This window comes from Dunckerocampus dactyliophorus, chromosome 12 (assembly GCF_027744805.1).
Source record: "Dunckerocampus dactyliophorus isolate RoL2022-P2 chromosome 12, RoL_Ddac_1.1, whole genome shotgun sequence".
Lineage (NCBI taxonomy): Eukaryota > Metazoa > Chordata > Actinopteri > Syngnathiformes > Syngnathidae > Dunckerocampus > Dunckerocampus dactyliophorus.
The window spans coordinates 9,315,971-9,333,827 of NC_072830.1; the positions used below are offsets into that span (position 1 = coordinate 9,315,971).

The following is a 17,857-nucleotide window of genomic DNA, read 5'->3' on the forward strand; positions in this document are numbered from 1 at the left end:
ACGGTTGCTAGGCCAGAACGAAGCGAGTGCTAGAGCTGTCAATCACAAGTCATGTGACTATATGTGGGCAAACTGATGCTGATTTTTTTGTTGGGGGGCGGAATTTTGCGAGAATATGATGAGCAACATTGTCTGACTGACAGGTGGCGCTAGAGAGCGTAGACGTCACATGCTTTCGTTCCTCCTGGCAGCCCTCCAGATGACCTCCAGGGGGCGTTTGGCCAGCAGGCAGCTGACGGATGAGGATTTAATGACGCCATTCACACACATTCTTGTCTTTGTGTGCGAAAGGAAGAGTCTGTCAGTGTGTTCTTAAAGCTGCACGTTGCCGTGGAAACCAGCCGGAGTTTAAAAATGAAGTCATAAGCTCAGACTGGGGGAACGGGGTAGGAACCTCTTCCTGTCACCAGCTCGTTAGTTTTCTCACGACTCTGACTAAATAACCCTTGACCGGCTCGTTGTGCACCTGACTACATAAGTGATGAGGCCACACCCCCTTCAATGTCAGCTGCGGTACTGCCAACCAGTCACCAGGTGGCACACAAACACATCACACTGCAATTTTTGGGAGTCACATTTTAATTTGGTAACACACACACTTTGGCAAAAGTTAGTGGACAGCAAGTGTCATGTGCTGCTCTACTTAACACTCATGTCATCACGTTTGTTGTAGGAAGTGGACAGTCATTGGGCATCAAGTGACTAAGTGGACAGCTAAAGGGATGTCTAGTGTTGTGATGTCGCACGTGCCATGTGACCCACACCTCCACAAAACACGTCACGTGGGGTAGTCTTTGAGCATTGTGTAAAAAATGCAAATACCACAGAAAGAAGAAGGAGTTTCCGCCGTCAGCGCTGTTTTTTCTTTAGGTTTCGATTTTCTCATCCAGCTCACAAAAATCAAAACCTAAAAAAACCACAGAGCAGCAGCATCATGGCAGCCTGACATCACTTCCTGTTCAAGCCGCAAACATCTGTCAATCAGGACCAAGTCCTGTGACGTCCTCTTGGCCATCTTGTGTTCATGGCTATGCAAAATGTACGTTGGTAAAGAGAAGCACCGGACGAGTTGACAGCTTGGGCTTTTAGCTCCTTGGCTAGCGCTGCTCAATTCTCATATAGTGGGGCTCGTACATGAGAGCTCAGAAGATGCAGTTGGCCAAGAGGAAGCAGGCTGCTGTGTGGGCAGGGCTCCAGGACCTTCTCGCTCCTTGACTGATATAAATGATGCCAAGGTGTGATGTCACATAGGTAGGTAGTCAATGCCAGACACACCTGGAGAGGAAGAGAAAGGTTGGTGTTTGCTCACCTTGGCTGCTGTGCCTGAAGTGGACAGGTGGTGGCGCTAGCCAGCACTCAGGGCTAACAACTTACTTTATACTTTCTCTCAACTTAAAGTGACGATGTTTAACTGTAAAAACAGTGTGACAGACCGCATTCAGAACTCCGTTTAAAATCATGACTGTTTTATGTAACCACTTCAGCACGTAGTCTAAACTAAACTGATACACACAAATGATAAAAGTTCATGTTAATATGACGTCTTCTTTCTTTTTCGGCGCCCGCACACACACAATAAACGTGTTACAAAATCGTTAAGATGCAACCACATCGCCCAGTCACGTACGTGACTACTAACTGGCTAAATATGATATTTTATATGTTGCTTGTTCATGCCGAATTGAAAGGACATTACTACATAGCTGAAGCAAGGTAAATTTATGACAAACACTGACTATAGCTTTGTTGTTATGCTAGTCGTCAAAAGACGCAGAGATGAGTTGGTATGCTTCGGCTAGCTACTAGCTAGTTGTCCAGTTTGCAGTCAGACGGTGACGTCACCGCCGCACCGCAGAGGGATGAGTGCTGACAGTTGTATTCCTATATTTCACTTACCCTTCATCACAGCCGACACCTGACGTGGAAAAACACGACCCAGCCTCTCCAACACAACGACAGCGTAACAATGGTGCCCAACAATGGAACACAACCTGCCGCGTCCGCCGTCTGCCGCCGTCATAGTCAAGATGGCGGTCGTCAGCTGAGCGGACCGCAGCGCCGCGGCCGCGTTCCATTTCTATAGTCCACTTTCTTCGCTTTGGCGTCCCCTGCTGCACCGAAGGCGAACAAGTACGTACCTCAGTAAACAGTAACACAAAAAAACTCACGAAGCATATGACAAAAAAAACTAAACGCACGACGTCCAGGTTTGATCAGGAAATATTTCTTCAAATTCAAACAGTTGACTTGGTAACAAACAATAAGCAAAGGTGGATGCATCAATAACATATTCAAACATAGAAGACAACAGTCATGTGACAAGGATTCATTAGGACAAAGTGCTAGTGGTTGAGTGACATCATAGCAGCTTCATTAACATTAGTTCAACGATCACACTGGTCCTCTTGGTCGTACTGGTCTGTGTGGTCGAGGGTGAGGGCTGACGGGAGGTGGAGAGCTGTGATTGGATAAAAAGGACCTTGAGGTCTTTTGTCACGCCAACTTCCTGTTTAGTCGGCTGCCTCCTTGTTGCTGCTGTGGCTTCCTGTTTATGTATGACATCATTCCCTTTAGATGACAACCAACTATTTGTTTTTGCAGGACACACAAAAATGACATCACCTTCCAAAGCTGGCCGGGGGAGGGGCCACAGGTAGGCGTCATCGTGTTGGTCCAGCAGCGCCGTCAAGGCCAGATCTGTGACACATAGAGGACCCGCACGGTCTCGAGTTAGCCGTCTGTCCCCTGGTGGTCACCAGAGGACGGGGCACTCACCTCCAAGGATGTAGTAGCGCTGCTCCGAGAAGGTCACCTTGTTGAAGGCGTGGCGGATGTAGCCGCGCTTTAGCAGCTTGGCGGTGTACCTGCGAGCCTCACGGCGGTCCGTGAAGCCTTGGAGGTTCTGGTGCAGCCAGTGGACCGCGTCTGAACCTGCAGGAGCAACAGGAGATGGGTTTTATAGCAGGACCGCCATGTCGGCTCAAGGTTCAGTCGGGCGGACAGGGCAGTTGTGGAAGAAGTACGTTGGTAAACCTCACTCCCTGACACCTTAAGAGTCCGGCTGGACATGGAGTTGACAGCCGGGGCTTTTAGCTTGCTGCCTCGGGCTCTCGACTCATTTGTTGGACCAGAGAGGTTGCAACCATGTACCTACCGATGAACGCGTTCGGGATGATGATCTTGAGCCACATCCTGTCGCGAACCTCCACCCCCGATTCCGGATTGATCATTGCCATGACGACGGCCGCCATGTCGCTGTGTACGTTCAGCTGCTCATCTTCGCCTGCACATCCAACAATGACTTTTATTAATGAGTGAATTGATTGATAATGCAGTGCAACACACCGACAATGGTCACTGGTACCGTAATGGGGGAGGAGCTTCCCTGTCATGGCAGTCGTGTGAGACACCCATGAGGCGGGGTCAATGGGACGGACTGGCTCACCTAGAAGACCCAACAGTCCAATGAATCCTTCACCAGCACCTTCCCACCTCACACCTTCACTCACCTCTTGGCGGCCTGAAAACGCTTGGAGGCTTCGCGTGCCAACACTTGACCACCGTTAACGTCACCAGACTGCACACACACACACACACACACGCACACACACACACACACGTTACCACATTACGTCCTCATTTGCAGCCGTGAAAGGTGCAAGGGTCACCCAGGTTGACGGACGACATCTCGGAGGACCTGTACGGCGTGCTCGTTGGTGGCATTCTCCAGGTTGACGTCGTTCACCTGAAGACGCGCTTGCGTCACACGAGACGTCACGACGGACAAGAAGTAGCCATGTTAGCCTTACCTGTAGCAACATGTCACCTGGATCAATGCGTCCGTCGGCGGCCACAGCCCCACCCTCCATGATGGACCCGATGTAGACGGCGCCATCACCGTTGTCTTGAGCGACAATGTTGACTCCCAGGAAGGGAAACTTCTCTGTATGCACACACATAATCGGAGTCAGCATGTTGAGCAGATGCATGCTGGGAAATGTAGTTACATGCTCACCCATGTCCAGTGTGACAGTCGTCATGTTCATTGACATGGACGAGTCGCTGACACTGCTGACTGACTCGCACTGACACACACAACGAACGCCTGTCAGTCATCTGTCAGATTGTTTGGTAGGAGCATCAATCATTCATTTAGCGCCTTTAAATTAGTGTGTGCGTACCCGCTCCATCACTTTTGGATGCGTTGCCGCGATGTTCTTCTCTGCTGACATCACAGAGAAATATCGATTGACAACTGAGTGGCTAGCAACAAGCTAATTTATTGACGTCAGTTCATTTAAAAAGTAAAAGAAAACCAAACGTACCCAAAAGTCCAATAAGCCACAAAGTCCACTGTTTAAAATAAAAAGGACATCTTCCTGGGAAGTGGATCCAAGTCAACTTGGCAAAACGTATTGACTTTTTTTTTGTCTGCTGGACAATATCGGCCTGCCACGTGACCTGTGGCGGCCAATCACAGCTCTGCAGCACAGAACAGGTTTTTTGGAGCAGAAGATACTGCCCCGCGGCAAACTCGTTGCCATCGCAGTCAGCCAATCACAGCGCCCGTTTGTCTAGCTTAACACTGCCAGTAGCCTAATTTAGCACTGCTAGCCTAGCAGCCTTATAAATAAGAGAAGGCAAAAAGAATGAAAAACTGAATAATGGACAAAAAGTAATCCGTCAATATGTGACACTACAAGTCAATTCACTGTTATTGACGATCGATAATTGAAAGAAACATTCTTTTGTGTTGAATTCTAGCATGCTTATGCTAACACAGGCATGTAGGTGGATTGCATCATTTCAAAGTAGAGCACCAGTAACACTGTCATGTCCCCGCTACAGTGAAGGCGTCATCGTCACACAGCAGTTGAAAATATGCTGAGTCACCATTAGTAACAACAAAAAAAAAGTTTTTATATTTTAAAAACAGTCATCTTTGAGGTGCTCGTTGTTTCCATGCCAGCAGGAATGACGTCTCAGTCCACATTATGCCGATACGTTCACGTCCCGTAACGGGACAATGGCGAGGGCAGGGCCGTTCTGAGCGGGCGGAGCTGCGGTGCCCTGGAACAGGAGCTGCTGTAAGGTGCGGCGCAGGTTGGGGTGCAGGCGCCGCTGCGTCTGCTGAAAGATCTCCACAGCGACGCACTTCATCACCCCGCCCACCAGGTCCTCATAAAGCGGCACCGTGTACATCCTGGATGTCTGCCGGGACAGGAAAGGAAAGGAAAGGCGTCAGCAAATCGAACACTGAGGATGGGGACGGGAGGTCATGTGATCTCACGTGTTTGTGCAGGAAGGCTCGAAGTCGCGGCAGATCGGGATAGAAGGCGCTCCGTACGACCATCTGCAGCCAGCGCACCTGCACCTCCGCGTTGAGGCCGTCAAAGAGCGACGCGTAGCTCCCAGACAACCTGGACATCACATCTAACACAGACACACACACACCTTCAGCATGCTGGCGGGCGACCTGAGGCGCTCACATGACTGACCGTGCGGCAGAGGGGCGTGATCCAACATGCGGTCTAGAAACAGAACGATCTGGAAGGTGCTCCAGGTTGAAAGATCAAAGGTGGCCACGGCCTGCAGATCGAGGTCTTCGCTGCTCGTCCACAGCCGGCACAAGTCTTGGACCGGCCCTGTCAGAGCGTTCCCTGCTGACAGGTCAGGCTCATACGGCGGCGGCCCGCAGCCATTCAACCAGCGCTCAAAATCCACACCTGTGGAAGCGGGACAGGAAGTCGTATCATGGGATGTCGACAGCGTGAGGCAGGATGCTCCGCAGGTCCTGAACGCACCTTCCCTGTGAGTGACGTCAGGAAAATAATCCAGGAAGTAGTCAATCAGGTCCTGAGCCAAAACACTCTGGAACTTGAACTCCGAGATGTAGTCCTGTTGTCATGGCAACACAACACATTCAACTACTGTCAATGTGTGTGTGTGCGTACGTGTGGGTGAGCGTGCACCGACCCGAAGGAAGCAGTCGAAGCGTCTGACGTCGCCACACAGCTTTGACAGGTAGGACACAAAACAGAAACCTTTCTCGTAGGTGAACAGATTCATCAGTGTGCTGGGGTTCACACCTGGAGGGGGGAGGCGCCAATGGAGTCACCTTTCACCTTCATATATGCGTGTGTGTGTGTTCCCCGGTTACCTGGCTCCAACTTGACTTGCAGCCTGCTCACAGGGTTGTTGTCTCCAAGGAGACGCAGCTGTCTGTGCAGAGCGTCCAATCGAACCACACTTTCCAGACACGTGAACTCCTCGCCTGAAAACAGAGGAAGTAACTGACGACATTAAACACCTCATCACATTAGCATCCATGAGTTAGCATTAGCACCAGTGCAGACAGTCTGCGCCACAATGGGCCTTGACGGTGATGACGTTAGCGTTAGCATTAGCATCAGCACTGACAGTCAATACTACCTTAGACCTTGGTAGTGATGACATGAACATCAGTGACAACAGTCAGTACCACAGTAGGTCGCAGTTATGATGATGTTAGCAGTAGCATCAGCGCTAAGAGTCTGTCCAACTGTAGGCGTTGGCGGTGATGACTTTAGTGTTAGCATTAGAGTCAGCGCTAACATTCAGCACAACAGTAGGCCACGACAATGATGACATTAGCAGTAGCATCAGTGCTAAGAGTCAGTCCTACCGTAGGCCTCGGCAGTGATCCTCCGCTGAGCGTAAGTGGCGAGGCCTTCGCTGAGCCACATTTCCTCCCAGGTGGCGTTGGTGACGGCATTGCCGAACCAGCCGTGGGCAATCTCATGTACGACGTCAATCAGCAGGAAGTCACTGCTCTCCAGAATGGAGGCGATGATGAAGGTGAGACAAGGGTTCTCCATGGCGACAATGGGGAAGGAGGGGGGCAGGAAGACGATGTCGCACCTGATGATTCGGTCACTGTGAGGAATGTCCTTGATGACATTGACAAAGCAAGCTCAACACTCACCTGCCCCACAGGTAGGCTCCAAACAGTTCCTCGGCCACACCCAGCCAGCGCTCCACGCTGCCCCCAAGCTTCTTCATGGCACATGACAGCAGGCATGGCTCCGCCCACACACGGCTCCTGCAGTGGGAAAAGCAAAGATGTGACCGATTACCTGCATGAGATCAGCCAGCGGAGGTCAAAGGAGGATGCTGACCTGGGGCCCACATCCACGTGCTGCAGCTCGCCTGCCACCAGCGCCACCAAGTAGGACGGCACTGGAAAGTCCATGGAAAACTGGAAGACCCGGTCCTGTTTGGAATAGGAGCTCCGGCACGCGCTCATCAGCACCGTCACGCCGTCCGGGACCTGCCACGCACACGCACACTGACTTCCTGTTCGGGCCCGGCCCGGCCCGGCCCGGCCCGGCCCAGCTCGTTAGTGCTGAGACTCACCCTGACGGAGGCCGTGTACGTACTCTTCACCGCCGGAGTGTCGAAACACGGGAAAAAGGAACGATTACACACCGAGTGACCTTGAGTGAAAACCAGCGGACGACCTTGACCGCAAGTCAGTTCCGAGTCCAGCCACCAGATCTGCACACACACACACAGGTATTAGCATTAGCATGAAAAGTCAATGCCTCTTTCCACCTGAAGGGGGAGCCCTACAACACAGTTATTACTTAGGACTGCTCTAATTGGACCCCACCCAATCTGTACCGATTTGGTTCAAAATGAGCACGCTCACCGCCGGGCCATCGGTGGTGGTGTAGCGGACCGTGACCTGGAGCGCCGTTCCCACTTTGAGGGCGGCGTCGGGCAGGCCGATGTTGAGGGCGGAGCCGTAATCAGCGAAGGGGTCGATGCGGTAGGTGAGGGAGGCGGGCTCCTCCTGAGGGGAGGTGGAGAGCTTACAGTCTATGGCATGGATGAGCAGGGAGGGGTGGGAGTCCAGGACCAGGGTGTGGACCCCCGGCTGGAGCGGGACCAGATCCAGGACCAGCCAGCCGCTCATCTCCTTCATGGCAAAGTTGAGGCGCAGGTCCAAGTGGAAGTGACGCAGCCGGAAGTGCCCGAAGTTGGAGGCAGACGCCACATCCACCGGCGAGCACCGCCGGGACCCCCGAGCTCGCCTGGCTGTTCCGGAGTCCCCGACACAGCGCCCCCCGGCGGACGGGGACTTCCGGCAGCAACACAGTGACGTGGGAGTTGTGTGGGGGGGGTCGGCCATCGCGGTCCTCACACATCAAGTTAAAAACCAAAACTTTGTAAAAAGCATCCAAACATCAAGCACTCCAACTCACTGGACTCGGTCTTACCACGACCAGGACTTGATTTGGACCCGGTCTAAACGGACAACAGTCCGTCCTGAAGGACACTTGAGTGGACTGGAAGACACTGCAGGTGACCATCACGAAAAGCACTTTTAGCTTATTAGCATTAGCTTCTGAACGGCTAAAAGTCCAAGTGAAATCCATCCGGACCGACGCCGACTCATCGGCGATCTGGGCCGGCACACACATGTGGACTCAACCCGGAGCCGATGGACCAGCTCCGTGGTCCTGTAGGTCCGCTTCAGAACGGCTGAGACACTTTGGAGCGGCGAGCGAAGGACAAAACAGGAAGTAAGAAGCGCCGCCAAAGTTTGTGATAGCCACTGGGGGGCGCTGAGGAGCCCGGCGCAGTCAGGTCAAAGGTCATCGTCAAGACGATGTCCCAGCAGAAGGAACATGAAAGGTCTTAAGTGCAAAAATGAAGGAATAATTTTTCAATTGTTAAGCAAAAAAGCAGTAAAGTTTTTTATTCAGTCAGCAGTTGAGGAACTTCGTTTTATTGAAAGAAACATTAGCAGCTAACATGAGATTCACACTTTAAATTGACTATTTTAACATTCAGTTTGGCCTCACAATGAGTGCTAACAAATATATTGACAAGACAAGCTCCCTGCCTCTAACTAAACTCATATGAACAATAAAATCATCAGTCATTTGGCAAGGATCCCTCCATATTTGCAGGCTTCTCTTTTTTGTGGAGATAACCTGCTCATTCCTGCTTTCTCCCTCCGAAAATAGTTTTCTCACACATCATCAAAACACATCATTCACCATCAGTTGGTAATTTATTAATAGAGCATAACACTGTACACGCATGAAGGTGACGTAGGTGTAAAATGGCAGTACCCTTTATCTATGCAAGCACTAACTTTTAAGTCAATTTCATTCTAATCAAAACATTGAGGGGAACATGTTAATGTGACTAAGCAGTTACTAGAATTCTATCAGGTAAGCATTGTGCATTACGTAGACGTGGCTTGGGGAAACAAATGGACTGGTAGCCAAGACCCAGCACCCTGAGATAGCAGCGGCACCAAAGGAGCAGCAGGGCAGTTGTAGCGCTCACCTGACGACCAGGCTAAAGGGCGGACCGTGACTCTTGATTTCATCTGTTCTATCAATCATCTTTCATAAGTGGCAAGTATCTGTAAGTGTTAGAATTTAAAATGCCTTTAATACGTGTAAGGCTTATTGAGGGCTTAGAGCACGTGTCAAACTCGTGCCATGGAGGGCCGAGACGTTGCAGGTTTTCTCTCCAACCAGTTTCTTCAGCAGGTGATTTAAGTGATGAGCTCCTTCCCTCAAACATGGTGTTGATCATTAAAATCACCTGCTTTAGTGACCGGCTGGAAAGAAAACCTGCAGTGTCTCGGCCCTCCGTGGCACGAGTTTGACACCGCTGGCTTAGAGGGTCTAATCCAAGATATTTTTATGGTTGTATCCATTATTCTTGGTGGGTCTTGCAAAATAACCACACACGGCTGCCAAGGACTCTTCTGATTGGTGTGGGTGAAGTTTACAAAATGTGAGAGGAAGCAGATTAATGGGGTCCATTTTATTGTTTATTTACAAACAACAAGCTGCTCAGGCGCCGTCACACTCGAGATGGATACAGCATCTGAGGAGACAGGAAGCGATCATTTGACAATTTTCGTGGATCCTGCAGTGGAACAGGCTGCGTGTAGCGCTCCATGACATGACTCACCACTCTGATGCGATGTCCGATGGCTTTGGCCGGAAGGTTGCTGCTGAACTTTGCGCGAACCATCCCGCTGTTACCGTGAGCGCGAGTCACCTTTCCCCAAATCACACGGGTCTTGTTGGGCTTACCACCAGGTGTCACTGTGTTCCTGACACACGCACACACAGCCGAGTGTAAGGTCATGTTTGCAAACAGCTTGCAACCCAAGAGTGCCACCTCACTTTTTGGCTTTGTAGACGTAAGCGCAGCGCTTGCCGAGGTAGAAGTCCACCTCATCACGGCTGTAACAGCCTTCCAGTTTGAGGAGTGCTGTGTGCTCGCGCTGGTTCCTCAGGCCGCGCTTGTAGCCCGTAAAGATGGCCTTACTCCACAGTCTGCACACAAACGTTAGCAGGGTTTGCTGCAACCGATTGTCAGCGGTCAGCTAGCCAACATGTTTGAAGCCGAGTATGTAGATACAGTAATCCCTTAATTATCACGGTTAATTAGTTCCAGACCCAACCGTGATAAGTCAATTTCCGCTAAGTAGGATTTATAGAGCATCAAAAACCTGTTTAGGACCTTCTAAACTCTGTTTTTAACATTAGAGCCGTCTAGTCATGAAATAACACCCCTAAAGTCACATTTACACTCCTATTACCCAATATAGTAGATGAGTAAATAAGCCATTTAAGACATGAATAAGACTTGTGCATTGCTATAAATGTGTTCCCGAGGGGAGCAGGGTGAGTGACGGACAAGAAGTGACGTCGGGGTTTCAGAGTTGAGCTTTAGCTTGCCGTGGGCTACAGCTGCAAATGTAGCCCATGTTAGGGATTATATTGTGCCTGTTGTTCCAGCCATCAAGTCTGGTGCTTGTGTGTCTCACCGAACATTTCAGTGTCATGACTAAGACATAGTAACCAGTGTAGGATGCTATGTCAATGTCTTTGTATTTGGCCATTATGATGCTTGAAAATGCTTAATTTAGGCAAAAACACATTTGCTTAAATATTAGAGCCGTCGTATGATTTATATGTATGCATGTATGTATGTATGCATGCATTAACTCCAAATGAATTGAAAATCCAAATAAAGCTAAAAGACAGCTCACGCTTGAAAATCTATTTACACTGGTTTCTTTAATAGTAGCAGAACATTGAAACACTAACTGTTACAAGCAATGAGCAGTTGCATTCCAAGATATGTCATTTTCTAAAGTTGAATTTTAAGTGTATTTTCTGGAATTTCCGCGCATACTTAAATGCATCAAATTGTACTTCCGCATTAAGAGCTCCACAGCGAGTGGTAAAAATACCCACTTAATGGGATTTTTTTAAATGCACGCATAACACACATTGTTGTGACATTAGAAAACCCACAGTATTTCCGTGTGTGGAATTAAATTATGGAACGGATTGAGTAAGGAACTAAAACAATGTACAGAGATGAGCAAATTCAAAAAACAATACAAGCAGTTGATGTTTGCTAAATACAAAACAGAAGAGTCTCGATTGTTCTGTCAGGTTTGTTATTTTTTGTTTATATATATAAAAAAAGCTTTGTTCTTTATTTATTATTGTTATTATTATTAATGTATATGTATGTGTGTATATGTATGTGTGTGTGTGTGTGTGTGTGTGTATATATATAATAATTTTGTTTTCCTTTGGGATGGGTGTCTTACCGTTATCTATTATGTATTATCCTAACTATCAGAAAACATGACATGGAATGCAGGAAGTGAACTACATGTACTGTACAAGATGTAGATTTGAATGGGGGGGTAGGATTAAATAAGATTTGCTTCTTCCTACTCCTTTTGGACATGTGGAACTGTGAAAAAATGATTCATGAGATGTATTCCATTGTAACCTTCATGTTCAAATAAACTAAACCAAACCATTCGGAGTGCCCGTAAATCCAACGAGCGGCGGTCTAGTGACAATGAGGAAGTGTCGGTTCAATGACTAGAGATGTGTTTGAGAGTTGGAGATACATTTATGGTCCTGGAATTGCACTGCTGTTGATATGTTAAGGTCAGAATAAAGTACATAAACAAGCGTCAAGACCCTATGGGAAGGCTACACTGTGCCTCCGTCTGTTAACATAACGGAGAAGCGTGGCTTGCCATGATGGTAGGCATTAATTGCACTAAAAATGTAACGTAATAAATAAAAAAATCAGTTACCGTTGTGAACGCTATTTTTGACAGCCCTTGTAAATATGCATATGATTTGACTACAAAATAGGCCGTATTCAACCACCAAACAGCATGATTCATAAGATTTTTTTTTTAAAAAACAGTGATCCCGAGAAATTTGACCTGTGATTAAAAATCACAGCAAGTCTCATTACATTGCTTGCACGACTCCAAGCCTCCTGCAGTCATACAATTTGAGAACAGCCTCGACTTTTTACAGAAAAGTACGCCTCAATGAAAGAGAACAGCACCTCCTAGACTGATAAGCTGCTTGTTCTTTTAACTGATGAAGCTACAAGCTGTTAAAACAAAAACACTTGACAAAACAGTTGCGACACGGCAAAGACATGTTGAATTGACATGATGGACTTTAATGTAATATTATTAAGCATGTACTACACCAATAATAAAAGGCAGTGTAAACACTGCAGTTCATGTGACCATGCAGGTCTGTGGCGGCTCTACATGTGTAAAAGTGGACATCAACTTACCTTCCTGGCATCGTCACTCTTCTCAGGTGGTCTCACCTACGGGGACACACACACAGACACGGTCAGATAGTGCCAACAAGGACTTCAATGGTTCCCTTCCAAGTGTAGAACCTTATTCATCCACGTATATGGCTATTTCCTTTACCAAATATCAGCGCAATACGCGTCATTTGTCTGAAGTCGTTGGCTATCTAAACGAAGCACTCGCGAACGCCCAGAATCATAAGCTTCAAGAGTATCTTGCATTCCAATCCCGTTCAACACATCAGCTACAATGCCAATGTCTCAAGGCAAGCAATTCCAAAAGTCAAGCAGACTGTAGGCGCCGATCTCGGCAACAGCTAACGGAGCGGCCCGCAGTGCTAGCCGCAGTTAGCAACAGAATCCGACCTCAATCTTGGCCATCACTAAGCCCACAGAGACAAAACAGACTCGGGCGAGCGCACCGAAAAGCGATAATACAACGTCGACAAGTACAGATAAGAAATAAGTCAGATTTTTAGAAGATTGTGTTAGACATGTTGGCCAGGTTACCTGCACTACTGCCGCAAATATGGCGAAAAGACCGCACGCGAGGGATTATGGGAAATTATTGTAAACAGTGGTGGTCGCGGCGCGCCTGATCAAAATATATTGTATTCTGTACAATAGTAATGTACTAACTATACCGGTGGTGTAGTTGGCTGTTGTTTTTAATTTGCAAATATTTGAACTTTCTTCTTAAATAATCCTGGCAAATTTTCCATCATTCCATCTTCTTTTCTTATCCTAACTAGGGTATGCCGGAACCTATCCCAGCTGACTTTGGGCAAAAGGCGGGGTCGCCAGCCAATCACAGGGCACATATAGACAAACAACCATATTCCATCCATCCATTTTCTATACCGCTTCATCCTCATTAGGGTCGCGGGGGCATGCTGGAGCCTATCCCAGCTGACTTCGGGCGACAGACTGGTCGCCAGCCAATCGCAGGGCAGGGCACATATAGACAAACAACCACATTCATACCTATGGACAATTTAGAGTCACCAATTAACCTCACCTGCATGTTTTTGGGAATGTGGGAGGAAGCCGGAAAACCCACGCGCACGCGCACACGGGGAGAACATGCAAACTCCACACAGAAATGCCCAGGGGAGAATCGAACCCAGGTCCTCCCGATGTCCAGGCTGTTCCTGTATTGGCCAACGTGCTAACCACTAGACCACCGTGCGGCCCCAAACAACATATTATTATCAATATTTCAAATCTATGTTACTACAATGACATTATTTTTCCTCATAATATTACCAGTTTAATCTTGTAAAATTGTGTCTTTTTCTCATTTCCATGACTTTTTATCTCGTAAATTTGACTTCTCATAATTTCATTTTCTTCTCATGATGATGACTTTTTATCTCCTAATTTCGACTTTTTAACTCCTAATTATGACTTGTTTCATCATTTTTCCTTTTTATCTCATTTTTGCCTTTCTATCTCGTGACTTCTCATAATTTTCACTTTACCTCATTTCGACTTCTCATCTCATTTCGACTTTTTTTCATAAATTTGACATTTTATCTCATAATTTAGACTTTTTATCTCATAATTGTGACTTTCCAGTCTGTTATTTTTGTTTGTCTTTCAGTGGCGGAAACGGGCTTCCATGGTTTTCTGCATGTAAAAGTAGATTTGTAAAAACATATTTCTAAAAAGTAAAAATATCAATAATTTTTTAAAAACTGTTAAATGTTAAATATTTTTGTGTTTGGAATGGATTATGGGTTTTCATTATTTCTTTTGAGAAAATTTATTTTGGTTTGACTTTAGACAGTCTAGGACGGATTGAATAATTATGACTTCCTGTTTTCTTTCAGTGATGGATAGTTTTCTGCACGTAAAAGTAGAAAAATATATTTCCAAAAAGTAAAAAAAAAATGTTTTTAAGTGTTAATATTGTGTTTGGATGGATTATGGATTTTCATTAGTTCTTTTCAGAACATTGATTTTGGTTTGAGTCAAAATTAGACATTCTAGGACAGATTAAAGACTCAATCCAAGGTTCCATTATTTAATTGTTTGATGTACTCTGGTTTCACAAGATCATGGTCATGACTAAAACTGACCAATACATTTAGAACTATGTTGGTCTAAACTGTGGTCGTATTAAAGAACTATAAGTAAAGCACAATTTGGGTAAAAAGTAAGCTTGTAATTACACTTGTATCAGGGCATTTTATTGTTAAAGCCAAGATGCATAGATTATGTATAAAATGGACGTTACTCTGCGAATGGATTGTAAATTCATAATTGTTTGAGATAACATCAAAATCAATGTCAAATATAGTGTGGATATCATAGATGCAAACGATGCACGATGAGGCGACAGATGCAGAAAGACAGGACAGTTAACAACTGCAACGTTAAACAACGCTTACAACTTTATTTTCAAAATGTGTGTGTGAAATGCGTGTGAAGTGCAGCTCTAAAGTTGAACAAGCAAGACAAGACATGTTCTTATGTGAGACATGAACACATGTGTTTCTCTTTCTGTGCGTTCTAAAGATATAAAAAAAAGCTAGAAAGAGGCAGCTAAGAAGGCACGTAATGGGACGCACCTATTCTAGGAAGCCTTCTGAAAAAAACTCCAAAACGCCCCGTTTACATAATGTGACCTGCATATTAACCAAGCTACAGTGAGATTGTTATTATTGTTGTTATTCACATATTGCTACATATACTGCAGTGTTTTTGTTTTTGAGTTTGGAAAAGTTAACGGTAGGTGTAGCGTTCCTTTCCATGTTGCTATGTGAAATCAATGCGCCCAGGGAGAAAGTTCTGCTCATGCTTAAAATGATCAAAATACGCCAAAATACGGTGAGTATTACAAGTTGTCATGAATGTGCCTGTTATACATGCTCACAGCATGGACATAAAACCATAAAACCTTCTTGGAGGTTTGTTTTAATAACAGCGTACCTCTTTTGAAGCTGTTTTTATGTCTTTTGTAGCTGTTTTTATATCTTTATAACGCGCAGAAAAGAGAAAGACGTGTGTTCATGCCAAGGATTGTGGATGAAAAAATTTAAAAAAAAAATGCACTTTTCCTTTAACGTTTAAATGAAAAGTTGAAAGCTAAAAAGTTGCATTTAATAAAGTGTCCACTGAGTGTCGCTCTCTTTCTTTGCGTTTCTTTCTCGCACTCTAGTCATTGAGTCGAAAAGATTTGTATGTATTAGCGAATGGGTTAATTTTGTAATCGTATTGAATATATGTTGATGTCCTATTCAGACAGGTTTTTAACCCTCTGGGATCCCTGAGGGACAAAAAAGTCTACTCCCAAAAACTGCTACTAAAAAGATGATATTCATATTTTTCTACTTTTTTGCATGGACCTGCAAAAGTCCAAAAAGGGGGCTCCGTAACCTCTCAATCAACTTGAATTCTAATAAAAAATACCAAACATGTAAATATTTGGATTATTTTAACCCTCTAAATGCCCATTTTATTCAATGATGTCATTGTCATTGTCATTCAATGATGTTTTTGCAAGAAAAATACAAACAAAATGAGTTATTTTCCTTATAATAAATGTTAGGGGGTTGGGGTTCTATGCCAAAGATCAGGTTTAACGATACAGATTAAGATTAGTAGTAAAATTGTTGTTTTTTGTTGTTTTTTTTTTTTTTTTGCAGGGTGAGATTCCAAATTTCTCACCCTTTCGGGTCCCTAGAGGACAAAAAGGTCCTCTCCCAACAATTGCTATAAAGGGTGGGAAATTTGGCCTGGGTGTCTGGTTGACCTAGGAACAAATTTTACATTTGAATTGTATTGTTTTTCATAAAAAAAAATAAATCTTAGGAAAAATCATGCCATATGAGACAGCCAAAGTTATGAGCAAAAAAGAAGCAAAAATGCACCTGCGCACACACACTGATGGTGGTAATCAGTAGCCTACGGTGCCGTGGTTTAAACTGACGCCAAAATGGCTTCCAATTGACACCACTGATTTCTTCAACAGCAAATATTCATGAATATTTAATAACCAGCGAGCGGCACTGGAGGCAAGGTGGCTGAATTTTCTTGCCCAAGGACACAACAGGTGTGTTTGAGATGGGGGAAGCTTCGCCATTCGTCCCGTGGTGGGGGGAGTGCAAGCCCAGCGACCCTCCGCCGAGCCTCCCTCCACCCACCTTGGATTTCTTGGACTTGTGGAACATCTGGCATCCGTTCCATGGTGGGGGGATACTGTCATGCCCTGCAGGACAGGAGCGAGCACCTCCTGTCCTCCACTCTTATTTTGGCGTGTTGTTGCTTCCTGCTGAGAGGAAGAGACAGCCGCTTTACTCCTGAGGGTCAATTATCATCAGTGGCAGTTAAAAGGCCAGCGTTGTTGGCGGTACGGCGCTGGTTCATTGCCATTGTTACCCGTGCTCCTCGTTTCCTAGTCAGTGCTGTCACCAGAGGACTTTACTTGCCTGGACTATCTGCACTGTTTATCACAGAGCCTTTTTCTCTGTCGCCTTTTGTTTATTCTTGTTGTTCAACATGAAAGGACCTTTATTTTTTTGCATTCCATCGCCTCGTCTCTGCATACTGGGGGTCGAACACTTGACAGCCTCGACAGTCTCGTGACATTGTGGTGCTGCATGGTTTTGCACGGTACTCTTCTTTCTGCTTCATCAAAAGGGTTTGCTCCGTAGAATTAGCTAGCTGACTATTTGATTAAAGGAGGGAAGTTTACTTCTTGACCTCTCAGTGACCCGAGTAGAATACGGCATTATCCAGTAATAATCAAGTTTTGGTTTGTGACCCGGAAAATACGGGAAGGACGCTTTCTTTTGGTTCAAGTTGTGGTACATTTGGCCCAACACTTGTCAGTGTTGGTTCAATCACTACGACTGAGTATTAGGGCCATCTATGAGTTTGTTCTCATAAATGTAGGATTATAGTCGTAATTGGAGGTTTTTGTCGTACATTTACAACTTAATTCATGGAACTTTATGACTTTATTCTCAAAATCTCAGGTTATTTGAATACGCTGTCCTAACAGGAATTGCCTGAGACAGCTACAAAAACAGGGGTTTATGCGACCTTTGGCCTTGGGCAAAGGCAATATTCTGAGTTTTCTCATAGATTTATGCCTTTCTCGTAAATTTACAACTTTATTCTGGAAGCCATTTTTTTTCAGTGTGGCCCCAATAGTCTACTATTTTCCCTCTGACAC

The 17,857-nt window shown here is 46.0% G+C and overlaps 3 protein-coding genes across 5 annotated transcripts; all 3 read right to left on the reverse strand.

Moving 5' to 3' along the window:
- Positions 1–2,208: 2,208 nt before the first annotated feature.
- LOC129191558 (segment polarity protein dishevelled homolog DVL-3) lies at positions 2,209–3,662 on the reverse strand. The gene is made up of 6 exons (XM_054795011.1): positions 3,510–3,662; positions 3,365–3,445; positions 3,155–3,283; positions 2,776–2,931; positions 2,623–2,697; positions 2,209–2,545 (listed from the first exon to the last, which is right to left on the reverse strand). Exons 2-6 carry the CDS (start codon positions 3,390–3,392, stop codon positions 2,511–2,513), a joined length of 423 nt encoding a protein of 140 aa, XP_054650986.1. The 5' UTR covers positions 3,393–3,445; positions 3,510–3,662; the 3' UTR covers positions 2,209–2,510.
- Positions 3,663–3,855: 193 nt separating this feature from the next.
- Positions 3,856–8,586, reverse strand: rnpepl1 (arginyl aminopeptidase like 1). Of its 3 annotated transcripts, none has more exons than XM_054795007.1 (13): positions 7,691–8,586; positions 7,396–7,536; positions 7,158–7,309; positions 6,965–7,081; positions 6,665–6,900; positions 6,161–6,274; positions 5,977–6,089; positions 5,805–5,898; positions 5,499–5,726; positions 5,291–5,433; positions 4,326–5,211; positions 4,016–4,222; positions 3,856–3,943 (listed from the first exon to the last, which is right to left on the reverse strand). In XM_054795007.1, exons 1-11 carry the CDS (start codon positions 8,171–8,173, stop codon positions 4,993–4,995), a joined length of 2,040 nt encoding a protein of 679 aa, XP_054650982.1. In that variant the 5' UTR covers positions 8,174–8,586; the 3' UTR covers positions 3,856–3,943; positions 4,016–4,222; positions 4,326–4,992. The 3 variants fall into 3 exon arrangements, with proteins under 3 accessions (XP_054650982.1, XP_054650983.1, XP_054650985.1); XM_054795008.1 differs by having other exon boundaries at positions 4,016–4,225; XM_054795010.1 differs by having other exon boundaries at positions 3,878–3,943; positions 4,016–4,085.
- A 1,230-nt stretch (positions 8,587–9,816) lies between these two features.
- Positions 9,817–13,239, reverse strand: rpl35a (ribosomal protein L35a). Its single transcript, XM_054795012.1, has 5 exons — positions 13,186–13,239; positions 12,652–12,687; positions 10,200–10,352; positions 9,982–10,126; positions 9,817–9,894 (listed from the first exon to the last, which is right to left on the reverse strand). The coding sequence occupies exons 2-5, from the start codon at positions 12,660–12,662 to the stop codon at positions 9,871–9,873; spliced, it is 333 nt and encodes a 110-aa protein (XP_054650987.1). The 5' UTR covers positions 12,663–12,687; positions 13,186–13,239; the 3' UTR covers positions 9,817–9,870.
- Between the last annotated feature and the right edge of the window lie 4,618 nt (positions 13,240–17,857).

Excerpts from the sequence above, each read along its gene's own strand:
- LOC129191558 (XM_054795011.1), bottom strand. The coding sequence starts at position 3,392 with ATGACAGGGAAGCTCCTCCCCCATTACG. Across the intron at positions 3,284-3,364 it reads GAAGCTCCTCCCCCATTACG|GCGAAGATGAGCAGCTGAAC; the intron begins GTACCAGTGACC and ends TTGGATGTGCAG. Across the intron at positions 2,932-3,154 it reads CATCCCGAACGCGTTCATCG|GTTCAGACGCGGTCCACTGG; the intron begins GTAGGTACATGG and ends TTGCTCCTGCAG.
- rpl35a (XM_054795012.1), bottom strand. Across the intron at positions 10,127-10,199 it reads TACGTCTACAAAGCCAAAAA|GAACACAGTGACACCTGGTG; the intron begins GTGAGGTGGCAC and ends TGCGTGTGTCAG. Across the intron at positions 9,895-9,981 it reads TCGGACATCGCATCAGAGTG|ATGCTGTATCCATCTCGAGT; the intron begins GTGAGTCATGTC and ends CTGTCTCCTCAG.
- rnpepl1 (XM_054795007.1), bottom strand. The coding sequence starts at position 8,173 with ATGGCCGACCCCCCCCACACAACTCCCACGTCACTGTGTTGCTGCCGG. Across the intron at positions 6,275-6,664 it reads GATCACTGCCGAGGCCTACG|GCGAGGAGTTCACGTGTCTG; the intron begins GTAGGACTGACT and ends CTCTGTTTTCAG. Across the intron at positions 5,727-5,804 it reads TGACGTCACTCACAGGGAAG|GTGTGGATTTTGAGCGCTGG; the intron begins GTGCGTTCAGGA and ends CCGCTTCCACAG.